Source organism: Thamnophis elegans, chromosome 5 (genome assembly GCF_009769535.1).
Source record: "Thamnophis elegans isolate rThaEle1 chromosome 5, rThaEle1.pri, whole genome shotgun sequence".
Classification (NCBI taxonomy): domain Eukaryota; kingdom Metazoa; phylum Chordata; class Lepidosauria; order Squamata; family Colubridae; genus Thamnophis; species Thamnophis elegans.
Window position 1 is genome coordinate 12194981 of NC_045545.1, and position 23456 is coordinate 12218436.

Consider the following 23456-nt stretch of genomic DNA (forward strand, 5'->3'; position numbering starts at 1 on the left):
AAAAGCATACAGATGTCCCTTTGAAGTATATCTTTAACCAGAGAAAAGTGAAAATAAAAATTTATTGTGAAGCTATGCTTAATCTTGTAAAAACCTTCCAAGCTAGAGCAGCAGTGTTTGTTAGCTGGAGATAATGGCACAACTTCAACAGCAGAAAGAAACTTTAAGCCTGCAAAAGATATTCTTAGAAATTCAGAAATTATCAAACATATTTGAGAGGACGGAGAAGAAGTTGGAAGACCTAGAGCATCTAACAGTAAAATATGATGAAGAAGTTGGAGATGTCTATCAAATGGAAAAAGTGGAGGTTAGAATCCTAAAAACCAAAGAGGAAAATGACCAGAAAGAAATTAAATCTGCTGATATTTATGGTGATTGGTTTGTTTCTGGAAATGGAAAAAGTGGAATACTGAAAGAGGAATTAAATGGAGGGGAACTCTACCCCAGATGGCAAGACACAGAAGAAGAAAAAACAAAAGAATTTATGGATTTAAAGAGAGAAATTTTATTAGCAACATCATTGATAACACTACTGACAATTAAAGATAAGCTAATTAAGGAAACAGAAGAAGAGCATCGAAATTACATGAAAGATTTTATAAGCAAGGAGTTGCTAAGAGGAGTCCATACAAATTTGATTAAGGAGATGATTAGAGGACTGACACCACAAATGACAGAAGACATGAGACTGTTTTGCTATTGGAAAGATACAGGTTGATAGATGGAAGTGTATAATTTAAAATTAGTTAAACTTAGTGAAATTTAGTGACAATAGATATAGTTAAATAAATAATTGATAATGATAATAATCTATACATTGTGTAGTGTTATGATAAGTAATAATTGGATATGAATATTGAATGGTACCCATGAAAGGAAGATTAGCAATCTTTTTGGATTATATATAAAGGTTAATAAAAAAGAACTAAGTTAGATTCAGTTAAGTCTTGATTATTAGGGGGGAGGAAATGTTATGATACAGGATATAGTCAAATAAAGGAGGGATAATGACAACAACATATATATATATATATATATATATATATATATATATATATATATGTATGTATGTATGTATGTATGTATGTATGTATGTATGTGTACAATATAAGGAAACTGGATATAAATTGTAAACAGTAATTTGGAAAGGAGGATTAGAAAATTTTCTTCCTAAATATTACGGATGTTTAGCTAGAATAGGACATAACGATTCAGTGTTATTGGAGGATTTTAGAAATAGTAAATGAAATGCCAGTATGTGGTTATGTATTAAATCTTGGTATATTTTATGATGAAGGACATTTAAACAATTATAGTCAAATGAAAATGGAGGTATGATGATGGTAACATGTATAAATATCTGAGTTAAAGTATTTGAGTTAATATGAATTATACTTGATGACTGTGGAAGAGAAGCACGAAAGTCTTTTGCAACCAATTGATACACTTTCTACAGTATGTAAAGAAGGAAGATTTTTTGTGTTGTGTTTTGAAAATTAAAAATAATTTTTTTATTAAAAATATTTAGTTTGAATTTGCACTGAACTATAAAAGCTCTCTCCTTAACACTTGAATTTGAGAACATGTGTACAGTATTCCGTTTCAATAGTTGTGAGAGGACTTGACAAGACATGCTGTCGTGGATAGCTGGCCTTGAAAAATATGATCCAATAATCCTGTCCTTACCTCTATAATCTATTCTCAGAATAGGTTTAATTTGAAAGTCTGTGCTGTGTCTTGTTAAGGAACAGACCATATACCTTGAAAACATTACATTGGTGACAAGAATCTGACATTGTTTCTGAAAAAGACAACAAAATAAAAACTTCAACAAACTAGGTGTTATTTATTTTGCAGGACAGAAGAACCTGTTTTATCAAAAGGACTTGTAAGTATATAATATGCGTACATTATTTTTCCTTGTGTTCTCAGAAAATAAAAGTTCATTCCAACTTTCTTTAAAATTGAACACGCTTTATAAGCAAGCTTGAATTCATGTCAGCTTGCTTGAAAATGAATCGGATTGAATTTTTAGGTTCAATTACGCTGAATTACTCTAATCTGACATCTAATTTCATGGGTGGTTAATAAAGGCTCCTCAACTCAAGCTTGACTTCTGGTGCCTATGTAGTTTTTGTAGCAGCAGTATAAAAGTGATTTTACCATGGCCACTGATTTCATCTAGTATGCATTTTCAATTTCCAATTTAACCTGGGATTTTTTTGAAAGTCTCTAGTCCAAATATTCATTACATTCAACCTCACTTAACTTTTTTAAAAAATAGTCCAAGTTAAACCAGATGTTTAGATATATACTACATGGATTTTATATATTGTTACAGTATAACATGAAATTATTCCTAGAAATATAATTTATTGTTAATCGGTGCGGTTGTATAAGGTGTCATATGCCATATGATCTAACAAAGAAATTGCCATAGTCAAAACAGACTCTTTAGCTGGGTTTGCACATAGCCTGAAGTTATAGTGTAGTTTGAACTTAAGATTTTGAATGAGTTGAGTTATTGGGACTTATAAAACAGATCAAGATTAGAACAATCTACTTACCTGTTATAAAATTAAGCTATAAAGCATGGTTTACAGATGTTGGATTTACGCTATCAACTACATTCTTATAAATTGCTGAACTTGCTTGATTGCAGCAGTTTAAAAATTGGATAATAGCAATAGTTAGACTTATATACCGCTTCATACGGCTTTCAGCCCTCTCTAAGCGGTTTACAGAGTCAGCATATTGCCCCCAACAATCCAGGTCCTCATTTTACCCACCTCGGAAGGATGGAAGGCTGAGTCAACCCTGAGCCGGTGAGATTTGAACAGCCGAACTGCTGAACTGCAGTCAGCTGAAGTAGCCTGCAGTGCTGCATTTAACCACTGCACCACCTCGGCTCTAATGTAAATGTAATTTAAATAAAGGAGAAGAATTTATTATTCTCCATAAGGAATCTGAATACATTTAAAAATAAAATACTTCCGGTGACTTCCTGGGAGGAGCTTACTGGTGGAAGCAGCAAAAAATCAGCTGCCTCCGAATTCCTGGCTACGTACCTGATTAGAGGATCTTCCATCTGACGTCTTATCAGGTTTTCTTATCCTTCAGGCAAGAGGGAAAGAAGAAACTGTTTTGCTGGCAAATGCTCTTCGATTTTTGCAGCTTTTGTGCTTGCAAGGAAAGGGGGGCTAGCCCAAGGCAGAACGGCTGTCCGTGCTGGGAACTTCAAACTGCCTTGTGCAGGATAAAGTAGGTCTCTCCCACTCTGCTCTAAGTTTTGTTTGATTTAATCTTATCACGAGCTGAATCCGTTTACTGCGAGGACAATAATTGCTTATCAACATTTTAGCTTCTCTTTTTCTCCTCCGAAAAATTATTTACTCAGAGGCTTTTAAAATGGCGCCGAGCAGGCTGGTTTCTCCGGTAATAACGAACACTTTTTGCTAATTCTCACAAGACTTCAAAAGAATTCAAAACAAAAGAGATAGCTTATCACATGTTTTGGTTTCACAATAGAAGAATTTTACTCCTTCATTAACTTTGCTTATTTGGAAGTTAAATGGTGATGAATCTGTTGAACGGTCTTGTTACAATGTTTACTCACTGAAACTTTTGCCAAGCCTTAAACTTCAAAATAAAAGCCTCTTTACTTAAAGCTGCATATTTAGGCAATAGAGTTTTATTAACTGCAGGCAGACAAATTTTGAAATGGCCTCAAAACCAAATATTAACTTGAAGTCGTCACCCTCTACTTCCAGGGGCACATCCTCAGTGCCTGGTACAAAGCTGCAGCCTCCGCTTCCTACGCCCCCTGCTGGGGATGTGTTAACGAAAGAATTTTTTCTGAGTAATCTAAGCGAGGCTCTTAATGCACAGACAATTAAAATGGAAGATAAATTTAGAGATAATAGAGAGGAGAGAAAAGAGGAAATAAAAGAAATGAAAGAAGAAATTAAAAGTGAAATTAAAAGTGAAATAAAAGGACTTAAACAGGAGTTGTATGAGAAATTTGAGGCTAAGGTTGATAAAATTAGAGACGACATGCTGAGTCTTGTAACTGTATTAACAGAACATATTTCTGGAGTGGAAGATACTCTAGAGGTTCTTAATGATGCCAATGCTAACTTGACATTGAAAACAGAGGTGGTGGAACAAAAAGTGGAAAATGCTGAAAAAGAAATTATTATGATACAGTACCGACAAATGGAGTTCGCATTAAGAGTAAGGGGGCTGCGTGAGGAGAAACAGGAGAACCTGAAACAGATCCTATCGGAAGCTTTTGACCGCCTGATGGGAAGACCAGGGACCAACCAAGGCTGGCAAATTGACAAAGCTTACCGCGTTAACTCCTGGCTGGCAAAGCAGAAGCAGCTTCCTCGAGACATCGTTATATATTTTACTACAAGAGAGTTCAGAAATATGGTACTGCAAGCGTCTTATAACACTAAGCTTCAAATTGGCGGTCAAGACCTGGCTGTTTTGAAAGAGATACCACCTCAAATGTTAAGAGCCAGAAGAGACTACGCTTTTTTGGTCGAAGAACTCAGAAATCGTCAGATACAGTATAGATGGGATGCACCATTTGGCATCATATTTACATTTGATAAGCAAAGGTACCGCCTCAACTCTGTATGGAAAGCCCGAGATTTTTATTATAATATATTGAAGGCCGGACACCCTGCACCATCTGGACCTAGAGAAAGACCACAAGAAGGACAGGATAGACAGCAAACTACACAACCACCAGACAAGATGGAGCATCTCTCTTCTCTAGAAGTGCAAGGTGCTATGGAACCAAGACCTAGCCGCATGACTACTAGACGTATGGAGAAACAAGCTAAGAGGCAACAGCATCAACAATCATCGGCCATCGATCAAGGAACTACAACAACAAATCTGGAAGCAGTGGGAGGAGCTAGACCTAAGGTTAAACAGGCCGTGCAGGAAGCTCTAAAAATGCTTCAACCAACCAAAGATGACAACTAAGATTTTAACATGGAATGTCAACGGACTGAACTCTCCACAGAAGAGGAAGAAAATATTTCATTATCTTAAACAGTTTAAGAACGATGTAATTTGTTTGCAAGAAACTCATATCAAGTCAACTGATCAAAAATATTTGATCAACTCAAAACTTGGTCAACATTTTGCAGCTTCTGCTATGGAAAAGAAGAATGGTATAGTTGTATACTTAAGAAAAGATATGAAAGCTGAATTAATAGAAGCAGATCCCTTCGGAAGATATATTGCTTTAGACTTAATCTTAGAAGGGAAAAAGACATTACTTTTGGGAATTTATGCTCCCAATCAACAGCAAGATAGATTCTATAGAAATCTTCATGCTAAATTAGTACAGTGGGACTATAGTTCCTGTATACTATTGGGTGACTGGAATGGAGTGATAGACACTAAGAGAGATAAGAAGATTTCCCGCCTAAATACCAAGATGCGAGCAAAGTTACCCAAATCTTTCTTTGACATTATGGATGATTTTGAATTGAGAGATATCTGGCGAGAAAGAAATGCAGAGGAATATGACTTCACTTTCTTCTCGGACAGGCATCAATCCCTTTCAAGGATCGATTTTATTCTAACCACTAATGATTTGCTTTCTAGGGTCAAGAAAACAAAGATTGCAGCTAGAGTCCTTTCGGACCATAACCCAGTTTGGATGGAGTTGGGAAGGGTAGTGCAGGCAAGAAGGTTTTGGAGACTGAATGAAAATTTATTTAGATATGAAAACTATATTAATGATTGTAAAAAATTACTATCTGAATATTTTGTTTTGAATATGAATAAGGGTACATCTATGGAATTTGTATGGGATGCAAGCAAAGCGTATATGAGAGGAGTTTTGATGAATATAAATAAAACACATAGAAATAAGCAAGGGCTAAAACGAACAGAACTGGAAGAGGAAATTAAGAGAAAAGAGCTGGAGTTAACAAGGAAACCAGACGATACAAAGGTTAAGGAAGCTATTAACATATTAAAATCTCAATTTGACATGTTGATCTCTGACCAGGTAGCTACTAATTTATTATATGCAAAACACAATACTTTTTGTAATGCAAACAAACCTGGCAGATGGTTAGCTTATCAGATTAGGAAAAAAAGGAAAACTCGAAATATATCTAAACTGATTTACAGAGGGAAGGAGGTGTTCCAACAGGAAGAGATTCAAAAGGCTTTCTGGGAATTTTTTACAGAACTGTATAAAGGGGATAAAATTAATGGTTTAGACATAGACAAATATTTAGACAAGGAGAAAATACCTTCAGTTAGAGAAGAACACAGGCAAAAATTGAATCAACCAATAACCTCGGGGGAAATCCTGCAGGTAATTAAGCAATTAAAGCCAGGGAAAGCACCAGGTACAGATGGCTTGACAGCGGTTTACTACAAAAACTTACAGTTAGAAATGGTAGAACCTCTTAGAGAATTATTTAATATGATTCAAACGGAAGGTAAAGTCCCTCCATCTTGGAAGACAGCGTTTATATCTTTGATACCCAAAGAAGATCAAGATACTACTCAACCCAAAAATTATAGACCCATTTCATTACTGAATGTAGATTATAAAATTTTTACTAAAATATTAGCAAATAGGTTAATGTTGGTCATTCAACAATTGATACATACGGACCAAACAGGTTTTATACAAGGGAGACAGATGAAAAGTAATGTCAGATTAATTATTAATGCATTAGAATATTTGGGAAAGAACAACCAGATCCCTGCTGCGTTTATATTTTTGGATGCTGAGAAGGCCTTTGATCGAGTTAACTGGCAATTTCTGCTGAAGATATTGCAAAAAATGCAGATAGGAGATAATTTTTTACAGTCAATTAAAGCAATATACCAACAGCAAACAGCACAAATCATAGTCAATGGAAGTTTAACAGACTCTTTTCAAATTGGAAAAGGTACAAGACAGGGTTGTCCTTTGTCCCCATTATTGTTTATTATAACTTTGGAAGTATTGTTGAATAAAATACGGGGCCTGGATGGTTTAAAAGGGATCAAGATTAGGCAGCAAGAATATAGAGTCCGCGCTTTTGCGGATGATTTGGTCATAATATTGGAACAACCGCAGGAATCCAGTATGGTCTTAATGAATACGATTAATCAATATGGTCAAGTGTCTGGCTTTAAAATAAACTTAGGAAAAACCAAAATATTAGCTATAAATATGAATATTAAACAAAAGGAAGAATTAGGAGTGATGCTAGGATGTGAGGTAGTTAAAAAAGTCAAATATCTTGGAGTTAACATTTTAACTTCAAATGGGAAATTATATAAGCATAATTATGAACCACTTTGGCATAGCATACAGACAGAGATGAAAAAATGGGAGAAATTGCACTTATCTTTGCTGGGCAGGATAGCGGCAGTGAAAATGAACATTTTACCAAAATTTTTATTTCTTTTCCAAATGTTACCTATACTTAAAAAAGATGCGAACCTTTTAGAATGGCAGAAGGGTATCAACAAATTTGTGTGGGCAGGAAAGAAGCCGAGGGTAAAGATGAAAATAATGCAAGATGTACGCGAGAGAGGAGGATTGAAACTACCTAATTTAAAACTATATTATGATGCAGTGGCATTATCTGTAATTAGTGATTGGATTCACTTAACCAATGATAGAATATTGAACATTGAGGGACACGATCTGGTATTTGGTTGGCATGCTTACCTGTTATTCAACAAAAAATTGGATAAGAACTTTAAAAGTCATATTTTGAGAAATGCTTTATTGCGGGTTTGGAAGAAATACCAATATAAATTAAATGACAAGATACCCATGTGGGCAATTCCTAGACATGCAATTGAAAATATGAATACAGCACAAAAACAGGACAGATTTACTTACAGACAGCTTCTTACCTCGGAAAGGGGGGTATTACAATTAAAATCTTTAGAGGTATTAAAAGAGGAGAAGGTAGTTCAAACATGGTTCCAGTATGGGCAATTACAGGCTAGGTGGAAAATAGATCAAAAAATTGGCTTTATTCAAGTTGAGGATAATCTGTTTAAACAAATAAGAGATCAAAGCTTAATGCATATAAAGAGGATATATAATGTATTAATACAGATGGATTCGGAAACAGAATTAGTTAAAGATTGTATGATAAAATGGGCTCAAAATATTGAGGAACCAATAATGTTGGATACATGGGAAAGAATTTGGGTAAGAAATGTGAAATTTACACAAGCTCAAAATCTGAGAGAAAATTTTTACAAGATGTTTTATAGATGGCATTTAGATCCTAAAAAGTTGGCTTCTATGTATCCGAATGTACAGCCTAAATGTTGGAGGTGTGGTTCTCTCGATGCTACATATTATCATATATGGTGGACCTGCCAAAAGGTTAAGGCATTTTGGATAAAAATATGGTGGGTCATGCAAAATGTTTTTAAAAAAAGGATAAAGTTTATTCCTCAGTTATTTTTACTAGGTATATGTACTGATTTTACAGTGGTAGAGACCAATTTGATTCTGCACCTGATAACTGCAGCAAGACTGTTGGTGGCGCAATATTGGAAGAAGGAAGACTTGCCTACAATCCAAGAATGGACATTGAAAGTAACAAACTTAGCTGAAATGGCTAAAATATCGGCATATCTCAAAGATCATTCAAATGAGAGATATAAACGAGACTGGAAAAAATGGATTGACTATATACAAAATAAATACGGGACTAAGAAATTCCAGTTAGCCTATGCTTAAGATCAGAAATGATTTAAACTGTTAAAAGCTAGTTCAGTAAGAAGAAGCTAAGTTCAATCTAGAATGTCATTAATTTCTTTATTTCTTTTTTCTCAATAGATTTTAGACTGTGTTAGTTAAAAATCCATACCGTGTACGGGTTCTGGGAAGTCGGGGGGGGGAAGGAGGAGGGGGGATGGGGGGGTGGAGGGAGGGAGGGGTACACACAACAAAAAAAATTGTATTTCAATGTCTTAATGATTGACAAATGATGACATATTTGTGTTTGTTTTTTTTAAAGAAAAATAAAAAAGTTCTCTTAAAAATAAAATACTTCCAGTGTTCTGTTCTATATTTGGGGATTAATATACTGGGAGAAGTGTCCATAGTTTTTAAAATTAATATATCCATTTAACTTATAGGCTCTTTTGGAGAACTGTCTCCTGAGATTGGAAAATAATAGTCTTTTTCGTCAGTATTTGGAATTGGAAGGTTGTATTACAACACCTCAGGTAATGTGGGAAAACCATAAACTTTTAATTATATGAATGCATTGGGTTGATATTTCTTAAGATGATTGTCAATAGTATTTATTTAGTGCTGTAATGGGACTAATTAAACAGACTAATGCAATGAGGGTCAAACCCCCCATTTTGTTAAAGAATTTAGTACCTTTTTAATCTTGTGTTGTTACTGTCATTTTAATAGAAAAATCATCTTTACATCCCAAAATTTATATGGAGCAAAAATAAAGCTCTGTCTCCAGACACTGATACTGTACTGCACAATATGCTTTCTACTTAGATAAAATTAATTAATTCTGCTTCTCCTAAAGGAGAGGTGAAAGTGATCAAATATTGTAAGTAGGCACCAATTTTTATTTCAGTATCATACAGAGAACATGAAGTATTGAATAAAATATTTTGTATCCACTTTTGGGGACATCAGTCCACATTTTTAAGTACAAATACCAGTTGGCCATTTATATTGGATGTTAAAAAAATTAAAGTGGCGTGAAAGGCCAAATTGATAGTGTTGTGATATTAGAAGCAAGAGTTTTTGCACACTGTACAATACTGGATTCTGGTTTCTTCTAAACATCTGCTATAATTTTCTGGCTGGCTATGGTATACAATATTGGGCTTGATATTTCAAACACTTATTCCATAATACACTTCTTTCTGCCTTTGTTGTAAATCATATTCTGCCTTTCCCTCTCCAAGCAATGTGCTCTACATGGGGCTGCTCTTGAAGAGCATCCGGCGACTTCAGCTAGTCCAGAATGCGGCCGCGCGAGTGATTGTGGGTGCACCTTGGTTCGCCCACATAACACCTATCCTCCGCGAGCTGCGCTGGCTACCTGTTGATCTCCGGGTGCGCTTCAAGGTGCTACTTACCACCTACAAAGCCCTTCATGGTAGTGGATCTGGGTACTTGAGAGACCGCCTCCTGCCAATTACCTCCTCACGACCCATTAGATCGCATAGATTGGGCCTCCTCTGAGTTCCATCTGCCAGTCAGTGTCGACTGGCAACTACGCGGAGGAGAGCCTTTTCAGTAGCAGGTCCGACCCTTTGGAACGATCTCCCCGTGGAGATTCGTACCCTCACCACCCTCCAGACCTTCCGCACAGCCCTCAAGACCTGGCTATCCCGTCAGGCCTGGGGTTAAAGAGTATAATCCATCCCCGCCCGAATGTTGAATGAATGTTGCTTTACTCTTTTAATTATGTATTGTCCTATATGTCACTGTATGTTTCCCCTTCCTATATAAATTGTAAGCCGCCCTGAGTCCCCTCAGGGAAAAGGGCGGCCTATAAATAAACTTAACCTAACCTAACCTAATATATGTAGTGCGGCTTAAGAAAGGAGTCTTTTGTTTTTGTGAATTAAAGATGGTTCCCATTGTACTTCATAATTACATTGCCTAACTAGTTTATAGGTAAAGTGTAACATATACTATATTGCTGGAATAATTTTTATTTTGTATTGTTTTTAATGGCAGGATTTGGTCAAGATTATGACTCAATGCCCTTTTGAATCTCTGGTATGTAATAAAGTTTTCTATGACTTTTAAAATTGTTGGGTTTAAAATGCATATAAATCTCACCTGTTTCATATTTGTGTTTCTATGTAGAGAAAAAAGACCCTTAAGATTTTGCAGCTGTATTTAGATAAGTTTGATGAAGAGGGAAAATACATATTATTTAGGTATGTCTCATATTACTAAGTATTTTAACCGAAAATATAGCTAATGTGATTGTAGTACTAGTCTTTTATACATTCAAAATACAATCTTTAAGAAAAATTGTACCTGATTTAGATTTTCCACAATTTTAGTCTGAAAATTCCATCAGTTGGCATACCAATTGTCAGAAATAATGAAACCACGAGGATGGAGAAAAATGAGTTGGAGCATAATTTTTCTTTTCTTTCTTGGGTCTTCTGGTTACAGATGTTTATTGAAGACTAGCAACCATTCTGGCGTGGAAGGACACATTATTCAGAATATTAAAAATCAAATTGATTTGTCCTTAAAGGTGAGGAAAACTAATGAAGGCAACATAAGTGAAGGAGAGAGATTTAAATCAAGTTTGGAATGTAAGAAGCACAATGTTGTAAATGCAGACTGAGGGAGAACAAATCAATTTTTCATTAGAAGCACAAATGAAATTGCCAACTTATCATACTTTATGGTATACATTGTATCATAATGGATTGATTTGTTCTATGATCCATTTGTTTTCTTCTTATTTAACATTTTCAGTACACCTGTGATGGAATACAATAGGCTGGATTCCCAGGAGGGAGGGGGTACATTGTAGAGGAATAAGAGGCAGCTGAATCCAGATGTTTTGTGTGAGAGGAAGAGAGGGAAGACAGCTCCTTCCTAATAGTACTCAGAGTCTTTGGTAGAGACAGATGCTAGAGAGCTTAGTCTGGCAAAATTCTGTAGGTGGGTGTAGAGAAAATAAAGAAATGAGCTTGAAAGTATCATCATGCCATTCTTGGGGCTTGGGCCTGACACAGAGGTGGGTTCCTACCAGTTCGCACCTATTCGGTAGAACCAGTTCGTCAAATCTACCGAACCGGTTAAAAGAGGTTCCACCAGTGGACCCGGAAAGCAGGCCACACCTACAGAAGAGGTTCCAAAAAATTTTGAAACCCACCACTGGTCCTTGGATATGATTATTCTACACTATCATGCTCATATCTATAAAACTCAGTGCCTCTGTGAAAGGTAAGGATGACGACTGCGTTTGTGGTGCAATCAGAACATTGCGTGTGTTGAAGTTGTTTCAACGCAAACCAAAGATGCCTTTTAAAAAACAAGTTTACATCATATTCTTATGCATGCCAGTGCTGTGTGTGAGGTAATTTAAGGTGGTTCTGACAAGTGTCGTCGGCATCTTCATATCCGGTCACATGGGTGGCAAGCCACTCCCACAAAGGAGGCCACACCCACAGAGTAGGTTCGAACAATTTTTGAAACCCACCACTGGCCTGACAACACTTCAGTCAACTAATTATTACTGATAATAATGCTACAAATAGAAATACCTATTTCTTCTATGCTATCTGCTAAAATACATATATTTTCAGTGAGTCCAGGTAAATAAAAGAAGAATGGAAGAGCAGAATAAAGTATTCAACTAAATATTTGTAAAAGGAACTACGATTTATTATCCTTTTGGTTAATGAAGGTTAACAATACAGAACAAATTAATGTTTAATTAAAACTGATGATAAACAGCTTAACAAATCCACATAGAGCCATATGCTATATAGTGTTGTGACTCAGCAGATGTCGGCTGTGAGTCTTTTCAGGATACAAGATTCATTATGCAGCTGGGGCTGGTTAGAGGCAAGTTTGGAGATAAAAGGACAGATGCTGCCACGCCCCAGTGGCAGGAGTCAACGTTCCTTCATGCCTTGGTTTGTACAACATTGTTTGATCATCAGTCGTGGTTTATGTAAGATTCCCTTGGATAAGTGCTCTGTATTTCTGTAACCCTGATTCATAGAGACTTTGGAAGAAGTGTTTTGCTTTCGTTTTGTTCAAATTGAGTTGCCGTAAGAAAGATTTGTTTTCATTACGTTATCTGGTTAAAGACTGTATTTATGTTATTTTTGGGCTCAAAGCCAGTCAGAGCCGAGAACTGATAAAGAAAAGTCCTTCTAAGTTTATTTGTCTGGCTGTTTGTTAAGAGCCGTGAAGGGGGGACAGAACACTATAGTATAAAATCCAGATAGATCCACATGCTATAGTATAAAAAAAAGTTCAATTCTCAACTGAGATTTCAACAGAGACTTTAGGTGGTAAGATAATTTTCAGCTATTGCGGGATTGTGAAAAGAAGGCTTCATTCAAAGATTTGAGAACAAAAATAACTGGATACCTCATATTTAAAAATTTCTTTGAAAAGTATGATGTATCCTTCTAACAAATGTGTTTCTATGATAGTGAATTGCCTTAACATAATCTGGGCAGAGCATAATACCGGATTTATTCTGTCCTCATTAAAATAAATGGCTAAAGCTTATCAACTGAACCAAAAAAAGAGGAAAAGCTGGAATGCAATGGGTTCTCTAGCAGATAATATTCTGGCAGAGTTAATACTTCCATATATTAGTGCTTCTATAAAAAGCACTAAAAATATTTTTCCTCTCTTACTCTGAAGTTCCTATCATGCTTAAATTAAACTGAAAAGATTGCTATTCCAACATTATATTAGTTGTAGAATTAGCTGTGAGACTTCCCCAGCCCTCCAGCCAATATAACCATGTTGAGTTGTTTAATTTTGTAGTTACAAAGTGAACATTAGTTTTGATATATCTCCCCCCTCCAGCCCCCAATTTATATAAGGTCAGGCATCATGTCTCTGCAATTATCATTATTATTATTATTATTATTATTATTAGTAGTAGTAGTAGTAGTAGTAGTAGTAGTAGTAGTAGTAATAGTATCATTGAAGCTATGAACATATGTGAAAGCAGAATAAAAATAATTACTTGTTTCTGGTTTAGTGATTATCTGGATATTAAAACTGCATGGCATGTCAGAATACGCTCTGATTATCTGTCTTGGTTGACTCTTTTCAAAACTTTCCATGACCTCATTTAAAAGCGAGATTTTTGAATAAATAGTTTTTACAAATCTTGAAAAATGTGGGTTGAACCCTGTAGATTAAAATACATTTAGGATATTTTATGCAATGAATTCCAAATATGACATTTGGGTTTTATTGTTGTGAACCTAAATGAAGATAAGGCCTGTTTAACTATATCTATCTATATACTACTAAAACTCCAGTCTGTCTGTCTGTAACCTTCAGTTACCCGAAATGGTGCATCATAAGGCAACAGTTTTTGAATCCTAGTATCTCAGAAGAATGTGTACAGAACCTGGGACCCATTACTCCTGTGGAATTGAAATTTCAAAGATCTTCAGACCCGTTGATTTGCAAACTTGTGGTGACTGCAATAATGCCATAGTCAGCTATCAACGAAGGTCACATGTTTGTGATTTCTGAAATTCCCCGCCAGCCTCTCATGACAATGCTTCAAAAAGCTTTTGTTGCCCTGCTTCTGGTCATTCTGTTTAGAAAAGGAAATACCTCTGGAAGGATGACCCAATGGGTCATCAAGTTTAGGCTACGCACAATGCTTTTGGAATTCAATTTAAATTGAGAGAAAGAAGCAATTAAGGAAAGAGATTAAACAGAATTATAGTGATGAAAGAAATGTCCTTCCGGGTTCGGCTCCAAGTGGGGAAAAAGACACTGGAGACATGGAGGCTGCTTGGAAAGATGGTTTATTGTTGGACGGGGCCACATGGCTTGAGCCCTGAACAGAAAAGGTGATCACATGCTTCAATGTTGGTGGAGAAGAAGAGAAGGGCTGAGGGAGGGGCTTGCTAGGCTTTTTATAACCTGTTCAGTCCCACCTCTCTGTTTCCTGTTCCTGTGTAAGAAATGTATTCTGATTGGTTGTCAGACTCCCATAGGGCCATGCAGGGGCAACTCTCTGGGCTGTGTTTTGAATCCAGGTTTAGTTGAGTTCTCAGATGCCATGTGGTCAGTTGAGTAAAGGGCCAATATTATCATGCCTTTACTCCCATCCCCCGAGGCTGCAGTGGAGAAGTCTTTATTATGTAAAAGGGACTAGCTTGGCCTTCTTAATGGCCCATTAACAGTGGGGATGGGCAGGAAGCTACAGGCAACTATTCTGTCTTTTAAAGCATGTTTCTTTATTTTTCATATCCAGAGAAATATTCTGCCTTTTCAATATTTCCTAGCATATTTCATTTTTCTGGGAGAGGGCTGGGTGATAACTTCCCACAATAGGTAGTTGGAATAAAAAGTAAATTTGTTTTCGGAAACCTTTTAGCTATAATAGTAATGCAGGCAGCATATGAAGCACTTACTACTGTTTCCTGTGTTATATTTTTTCTCCCCAGAGGGAAGAAGGCAGCAAGTTTTTTACTGGACTCCAGCTGGTCTCTCTGTTGGACATGGTGCTCTCACTTCCTGAAGGTGCTGAAACTGATCTTCTCCAGCACTCAGACAGGTGAGATGTGACAAAGGTCACATAGAAGTATCTCTTTGTAGAGCTAGTCCTTGATTTACGGCCATAATTGAGCTTAGAATTATCGTTGGAAGTCAGTGTGATTGTTAAACAGGTCACCAGGTAACCACAGCCAATTTTATGATTTTTTTTGTTTTTGTGGCAATGATTTTTTTTTTAAGTATTTTTTAGTATTTTATTAGTATTTATAGGCCGCCCTTTTCCCTGAGGGGACTCAGGGCGGCTTACATAAAATGGGGAAGGGAGGGTACAGACAATAGACACAAAACAGTACATAAAAGTAAAAATAGTAAACAACATTCATTCATCATTCGGGTGGGGACAGATTATCTTTATCCCCAGGCCTGATGGGATAGCCAGGTCTTAAGGGCTGTGCGGAAGGTCTGGACGGTGGTGAGGGTACGAATCTCCACGGGGAGATCGTTCCAAAGGGTCGGAGCTACTACTGAAAAGGCTCTCCTCAGTGTGGTTGCCAGTCGACACTGACTGGCAGATAGTACTCGGAGGAGGCCTAATCTGTGCGATCTAATTGGTCGCAGGGAGGTAATTGGCAGGAGGCGGTCTCTCAAGTACGCAGATCCACTACCATGGAGGGCTTTATGAGTGACAAGTAGCACCTTGATGATTAAGTGAATACCATGTTTATTAAGCCAATCCATTTTATCCAATGGGCATTTTTTTTTGCTAGAAACCAGAAATAAAGGCCAGAAATGGATAAAAACATAGAAAATCATGGTCACGTGATCCTGAGATTCTGGCCATGAAAATGAATTGGTCCCAAAATGCCCAAAATGTGATCATGTGATTGCAGGGGAATGTGTGGCTATTAGAACTTGGAAATCGGGCTTGTAAGTACCTTTGGGCGGGGGGGGGGGAGGTCACTCTTATCTTTGAACAGTTGCTAAGCAATTGGCCATTAAGAAAGGACTATAGCAATAGCAATAGCAGTAGACTTATATACCGCTTCATAGGCCTTTCAGGCCTCTCTAAGCGGTTTACAGAGAGTCAGCATATTGCCCCCAACAATCTGGGTCCTCATTTTACCCACCTCGGAAGGATGGAAGGCTGAGTCAACCCTGAGCCGGTGAGATTTGAACCGCTGACCTGCTGATCTAGCAGTAGCCTGCAGTGCTGCATTTAACCACTGCGCCACCTTGGCTCTTGTACACTACTTGTAAAGGGCTGTGAAAATAACCTTGAAGAACAGGACTAACAACTGCAGCAAAAGCAACTGTCATATTTTTAAAAAGTGAGTGCGAAGCAAGAGTGGAATTTGAGAAAATGTCTCCAACTTGAGTCTCCATAGTTCTCGCTGGGATAAAGACAGACAGACGGAGGCACATTCAGGCTTGCAGAGTTCTGTTACTTCAACCCTATAATGAAAATTAGTTTTAGTATCCATAACTTTGGTGTTTAAGCCTGGTCTGTCGCGAAGGGCTGACCTTCTCTGAGGTACTTCATTAAGGTTCTTATAATTTGTTAACAAAATAACTTTCTAAGAGTTCTTTGGCTTATTTGAGGTTTCACTGGAGTTTATAAGCAAATTATGAACTCCTGGTGCCAAAAAGGCACTATTAAATCAAAAAGATAATCTGTTAAAAATCTCTTGAATAATTGATTCACTAATCCAAATATGTAATTTTGCCTTTGCCATTCACTTAATCAGAACATTTATTGAGATGCTAACTATGAGGCCATTCAAATGTGTTGCAGATGTAATGCTGTATATTATAGATATACATTTGACAACAAGCGTGAAGCATATGTTATTTGTAGGAACTCAACATATGCTCAGCATTTGCCAGCACTCTTATTAAGGGTGAAAAATTGAGGCAGGGTATGAGGCTGCTAGGTAAGCCGGGAAAAAAATTCCTAGTAGAAAAGTAAAGATCAAAATGTTGTTACTGTTACTGGTCAATAGCAATAAATAAAATATCTGGAGGAATACACATTCATGCAAGGGAAATAATAAGAAACCTGTAATACAGTAATTTTTCTGTATTTGATGAAAAATTTATGGAATTGAGAATAGTTGTCACAAATTAATATATCAATGCTTGATGAATAACATTTTACGCAGCTGACTATTTGACATTTCTGATTTTCAGAATAATGGCCTCACTGAATTTGCTGAGATATTTATTTATTAAGGATAAAGAAGATGACAATAAGGTATTGTTTTAAGAAAAACATTATTCTGTAGTGATTGTATGGAAAAAAGGTTACGTTGCAAAGATTGGTCGTGTCATTGTAAACCTTTAAAAATGGTACAGCTGAAATATATTGAAATATTGGATTATTCTTGAATTTATTAATCAACTTTAAAAACTGCTCCTTTCTCTCACAGCAGGTTTCTGGGTGATGTACAAGTAAAATATAAAAGTGTATATAAAATTGTATTAAAAAGCAAACATAGTTAATATTCAGAATTAAAATACCAAGGGAATGATGTTGTGGGCATTTACGAGCCCCATGTGCTCTGCTTCTATGGGAGCCCCAAGCAAGGAGGTAGAAATTCTTCCTTTGATTTGCATGTTTTAGAAATTCAGATTACAATTTTAGTTGTGTTTTTTGAATAGCCACATATAACAATTCTTTTGAGTGATCCAAGAAACATCTTAAAATCTTTCCCCAATTTGTATCTCATGTAAGGATTTCTGCATGTGTCTTCATTATTATTATTATTTTTAAAAATATATTTCATTATATAGTTAGAATGAAATGCTATATCTTTTTCCAGTCTGTGTATGGAGAAAAACAGCATTAGGAACTAAAAATTAGTTCCATGAAAAATGATGAAGAACCTTGCTTTTCAAACTCCTGTTGCAACTTCATTCTCTAAACAAGTTCAGTTTGAACTGAATTCTCATGGTATAATTTGCTAAAGAGACCCCATCTGGTGTGGTGATTAAGACACCAGGCTAGAATCTGGGAGACCGTGAGTTCTAGTTCCTCCTTAGGCACAAAGCCAGCTGAGTAACCTTGGACCAGTCACCCATTCTCAGCCCCAGGAATCTTTAGCTTCCAAGATCTTTCCAAGAAAACTGCAGGGATTTATCCAAGCATTTGCCAGGAGTCAACATTGACTCAATGGCACACACAGAGAGATTTGCTAAAAGGAATAGCATGATTGGTCTGCATATATAAAATATCCATATTTAATCAGTCTATGGTGAATAATTCCTGATACAGAAATCAAAATGCCATCACTGCAGGAGTTTCTTTTCGCTCTCCAATCGATTTACTCTAATCTTCCCGATTAAGCCTGTTTGAGAATCTGCCCTTCTTTCCTCTGAGAATCATTATAGCAGTTCTTAGCATACCCTCTCTTAGGTAAGATGTAGAATCGAGGATGCCTCAAGACAATAAGAAGGGTAAATTTAGCATTTCAAGCATATCTTTTGAAATCACCCAAGGGAAAGAAGAAAGCGGGGACCAAAGGAGCCAGGACACAGCAATATAATTGCTGCTGGTAAATTATGCTTTACCAAACAGTCCTCCAGAGCTAAATCTGTTCTGCTGGAAGGTTGATAGCTGCCAGGAGCCTTTTTCAGAGTTCAAGTCTGCTCCAGCAGATATTTTATGCCTCTCAAGCAGCAAGGAGGGTATTGCCTCCATTTCTGAATTATTTGCTGCTCTTCTGTACATTCCTCTCCTCTTTTTTCGTTGAAAGCTTTACTCCCTGACCTGATTTTCAAATGTGCTTCTTTCTGTAACTAGTCAGTCAACATAAACCAATAATGCAAGCTATCTGACATCCCTGTTCTATTAAAAACAAATTACTGTAATTGCCCTGAAGTAATGTTGATTATTGAAGTGTACAACCTTGCATTCTGATTCTAGCTGCATGTACTAAGAAATAAAAAACTGGCTTTAACTGGATGTTTTCAAGTTTACTTCATCGGTTAGGCATGGTTCAGATTCACTTGGAAACTCTGGGATTCTAATACAAGATTGTACGTTTAATGTTTCATTTCAGTAGCACATGCTGGGTAGCCTGTGTCTACTAGGAAGTTAAATCTTATTTTTATTTGGAAAACAGGCCTCATCTCCATCCCAATGGGACTGGGTCTAGGCAGGTTTGCTGGCTCTGGCTGCCTATCCCGCCTGTGTTTAGCAACAATACTTCCTTCTCTTTCCCTCCAGCTATCATAATTTTAGCCTTGACTCAAGGTCTTACACATTGCTGCACCTAAGAAACCTCCATTAATCTTCTATGCTGTCATCAGACATAATACATCAAAGATATGGAGCTGCTTTTCTAGCTATAGCCAAAGATAAATATAAAGCCTCTATGGGAGCCATGCTGAGCCCGTAAACAGTGGGAAACATTCACTACCAACAAAAACGCCAAAGGGTTTGCTGTGTTGGTTCCATCTGAGATAAATCCCTAAATAGATGTAGGGCTTGTTTAGTGGTAGTTTTACCACTACTTTACTATGGAAAATAAAAGGATTTTCCATAGTAAGAGCGTCTGGAGATTCCTAAGAGATTCTGGATCCAGAAAGAAAAGGGGTGACAGGGAAATTTAAAAATAATTAAATAATTCAAAATGTTTTTTTTTCTTTTCTTATAAGTCAAGGAAAATAATTTAAAAATAAGATTTCACTTCTGATTACCGCTAGTTTTTACATATTTACAAATAAAGCATAGTAGGTAAATGGCTTTTTTAGGGTGGGGGGTGTATTTATACAGAAATTACTTCAGTATTTTTATATGACATGGTAAGACTCAGCTGCTTTAGCAATTCCATCTTGCATCATTTTTTTATAATGATGCTTATCCAGCTTAATATTCAGCGGTGGCAGCAGCTTTTCATAATGATTGATCTGTATTTTTTCCCAAAGCTTCTGCCTTATGCAGCTGGTATATTATGATGGGCAAATGGCTTGTGATAATCAAGGGAACAGTTTATATTAAAATTTTGAAACCAATTTTGATTGGATTTCCTCCCCTAATGTACTCTGAGTTTATGTTGTTCAGTTATTATTTATTAATCATGGGGTGTGGGGGTGTTGTTGCTAATTTAGTTCTTTGTCAGGCTCAATCTGAAGAAAGGGAGTTATTCCAAAACCACCAATGAATTCTATATCAACTTGAGGCTGAACATCTAATTAATTAGGAAATAGCAGGTTAATACTGCACAAAACAAAAAAAGGGAGAACTTGTCAATAAAGTAATATGCATTCTGTTGCACTGTGCATTTTTCCTCTTAATACTGCAAATAGAACATTTACAATAAAACATACTTAGGGTTGGTTTTGAAATATAACATCTATAAAATTTCTTCCTTAAGCTTAACTTGATTTCAAGAATGGAAAATCGCAATTGATGTGATTTTAGGGAGCAGCTGTAGTTTATTTTGCAATCTTTCTTTCTCTCAACAGTTTTTTAAATTCCTTATAGAAAGTTCTAACATGTTTCCTCCTAGTCTCTTCTTATCTTTGTCAGGTCCCTTTTGTAATGCCAGTGGGGCAACTGGGGCAAATCTCTATTGTAAATGAAATAAAACAAAATAATCCCATTGCTGTTCTAATTTATTATTGGTATAACGTTTAAATGTTTAAATCTTTGTCCAATTTCACTTGAAAATCCATTATTTCCTTCTCTTTCTTGTAGCTACAATTTTAAAGCCCATTTGTAAGTCAATTTCAGTTTTATTCAGTGGTGTTTTTTCCTTTTCAACATTCTGATTCCATTATAGAGTTAAATAACTCAGAGATCTACTGTACCCCTTCAGTAAACATTTCTTTTGAGGTAGCCATCTGTTGCCCTCTAGTATCCAACTTTCAAGGATCATATCAGCTTCCCAAGAAAAACGAGGAAATTTCCCCAGGAGAAAGAATCCTTTCAATTAACTTCAGCATCTTAAATCAAGCCCATCTGAGCCCTTAATCTGTTTACAACTTTCCAAGGCCAACAGTAATCTTTTATAATCTCCCTTTTGCTATATATTTGAAAAAGACTTTTGCTGATTTATATGAAAAGATGAGGTTTTAGAGATACGCTTATAGAGAATGGGGTGAGGTATGTAACAAAGAGGCATTTGGTTGTATTTTAAGAGATAGTGATAAGTTGTTGTTAACATTGATTATACTCTCTGGGAATTAAAGAGGAGACTTTTACTTTTACTTTTCTTCTTTTTGCTCTTTTTCTGAACTTTTAAATTTTTAATGTTTCGGTATTATGTACTTGAATTTGTAGTTAATATAATCTTTAATAAAATAATATTATTGGAAAGAAATCCAGTTCTTGCTACCTGAAATGGTACATCAGTTTTATAACATTAATCTAGTAATGGATATAGCACATTCAGTGATTACGGGAGCTACGCTCAGCTTAATGAATCACAATTCTCCAGGTCTGATTTGGAGGACATGTCAAAAACTGTGAAAAGATAATCTGAAGTTCAGTTATGAATAAAAATAAATGTTACATTATGACACTGGATTAACTGATTAAAATGCAGCTTAGCAATGCAGGTTAGGTCTTAAATCCTTTTCTTTTTAAAACCAGCAAATCATGTCATTGAAGGAAATATTTATTAAGACGTATACTGTAAATTATAGTGCCACTAATCTTATTTAATATTTCCTTTTTCACCCGAGACTTGTGTATGGACAGAACTTTACAAAATAGAGAGTAATTTCTTGAAGCCTTTACACACTGGACTTAATATGTCAAGAGCACACTATGAAGCAGAAATAAAAAGGAAGAAAGAAAATAAAAAAGGTTAGTTAACTTCATTATTTTATACATGTCTTAGTTTCTACAGGCACAAAGGAATACTGCACGTTAGACTAAGATATTTGGACTATGTGAAATTTAAGTAATAGATAGAGTAATAAATCTATTTAAGGGAGGGTATGTGAAACTTCTCCTTTCCATATGTAAATAGAGATGGCCAAAGCCTCAAAAGGATCTTGACGCAATAATTGATTTTAGGTTTGAATCCAGACACCTTTGGCAAAAGTACTGATATGTCATTAAATGTGATGTTTCACTATAAGAGAGAACTATTCTTTTCCATTACAAAGAGCAGGAATCTGTGACTTTTTAAAAATAGATCAAAATAGTTTTGTGTATTTTTGTGAGTTGGCTATTTAGCTAATAATACAGGATTTGCATTCTAATTTTTATTACATATCTTAATTAGAAGTCTGGTGTTAAATTCTATTAATGGTCCATTGCACAATATAAAGTGTGAAACACATTTTCCAGATGGGAAAGAGATATTCGTTGTCTTGCATAATGCTTGACTTCAGCATGACAAAATTGCTAATCCCCAGTAACTCTGTGAAAGAATTTATAATTTTGGTTATTATCTCAATATCTTTAACCTGTTCACTGTATGGAGGATACCATATACTTGGATACCACTTTTTGTTTTGTTTTGGGGCTATATATTCCAAATTTGAATTTAAAAGTATTAGAGTTTATACTCTAATATAGTGTTGGGTTGTAACTTTGAGTCAGTGTTGATTCTGCAAGTCTCTGACGTTTTCTTTGCAAGGGTAACTATTAATATTTTAGACAGCAAAAGCAACTAATTCAATGTCAGATGTAGTAAAAACACCAACTGCTCACTGGAAACAACAATAATGCAATTAAAATATTTGGAGCACATAATGCTAAGATAACAGACATCAGTGAAGGCTGATGGTTGGAAAGTACTAAAGAGAGTCTAACAGAGTGGGCAGCCAATGAATAACAAAAGTAACAAATTAAGTTAAATAAAGGCTGACAGAAAACATGGGGGTTAGTATTCTCATTGAATACACAAGTGTAAATTTACAAGGACTCAAAAAAACTGTTATATGTATCCTGGGGAAATGCTGTGCAAAGAGTTATAGATAAATGACCAACTGAACAAACATTTCTAAAAATAGTATGCATGTAAATCATTGGTTTACACTTGCCTATATTTTGTAAAATTCAAGATGATGTACATAGTAAGTAGCCCAGAGTTACCTGATCAACTTCCATGCCAAAGGGAGCACTTACAATCAACCCATTATTAACTTGCCATCCATTGGGTTGAGATGGGTGGGTATAGAAACTGAATGAATGAATGCTAGCTCTATGTTAAGAGTTGTCCTCTAAGGAATGCCAGGTAAGATTGACGGCAGGGATACTTAAATATAGTTT

The 23456-nt window shown here is 36.0% G+C and overlaps 1 protein-coding gene across 1 annotated transcript in view; it reads left to right on the plus strand.

The window, feature by feature from the left end:
- Nucleotides 1-23456, plus strand: part of GLMN (glomulin, FKBP associated protein) — a 48157-nt gene that overhangs the window by 23331 nt on the left and 1370 nt on the right. Inside the window, 8 exon segments of the mRNA XM_032218912.1 lie at nucleotides 1858-1888; nucleotides 9145-9234; nucleotides 10727-10768; nucleotides 10859-10932; nucleotides 11177-11261; nucleotides 15181-15290; nucleotides 17417-17480; nucleotides 21917-22040. Coding sequence (XP_032074803.1) covers nucleotides 1858-1888; nucleotides 9145-9234; nucleotides 10727-10768; nucleotides 10859-10932; nucleotides 11177-11261; nucleotides 15181-15290; nucleotides 17417-17480; nucleotides 21917-22040 — 620 coding nt within the window.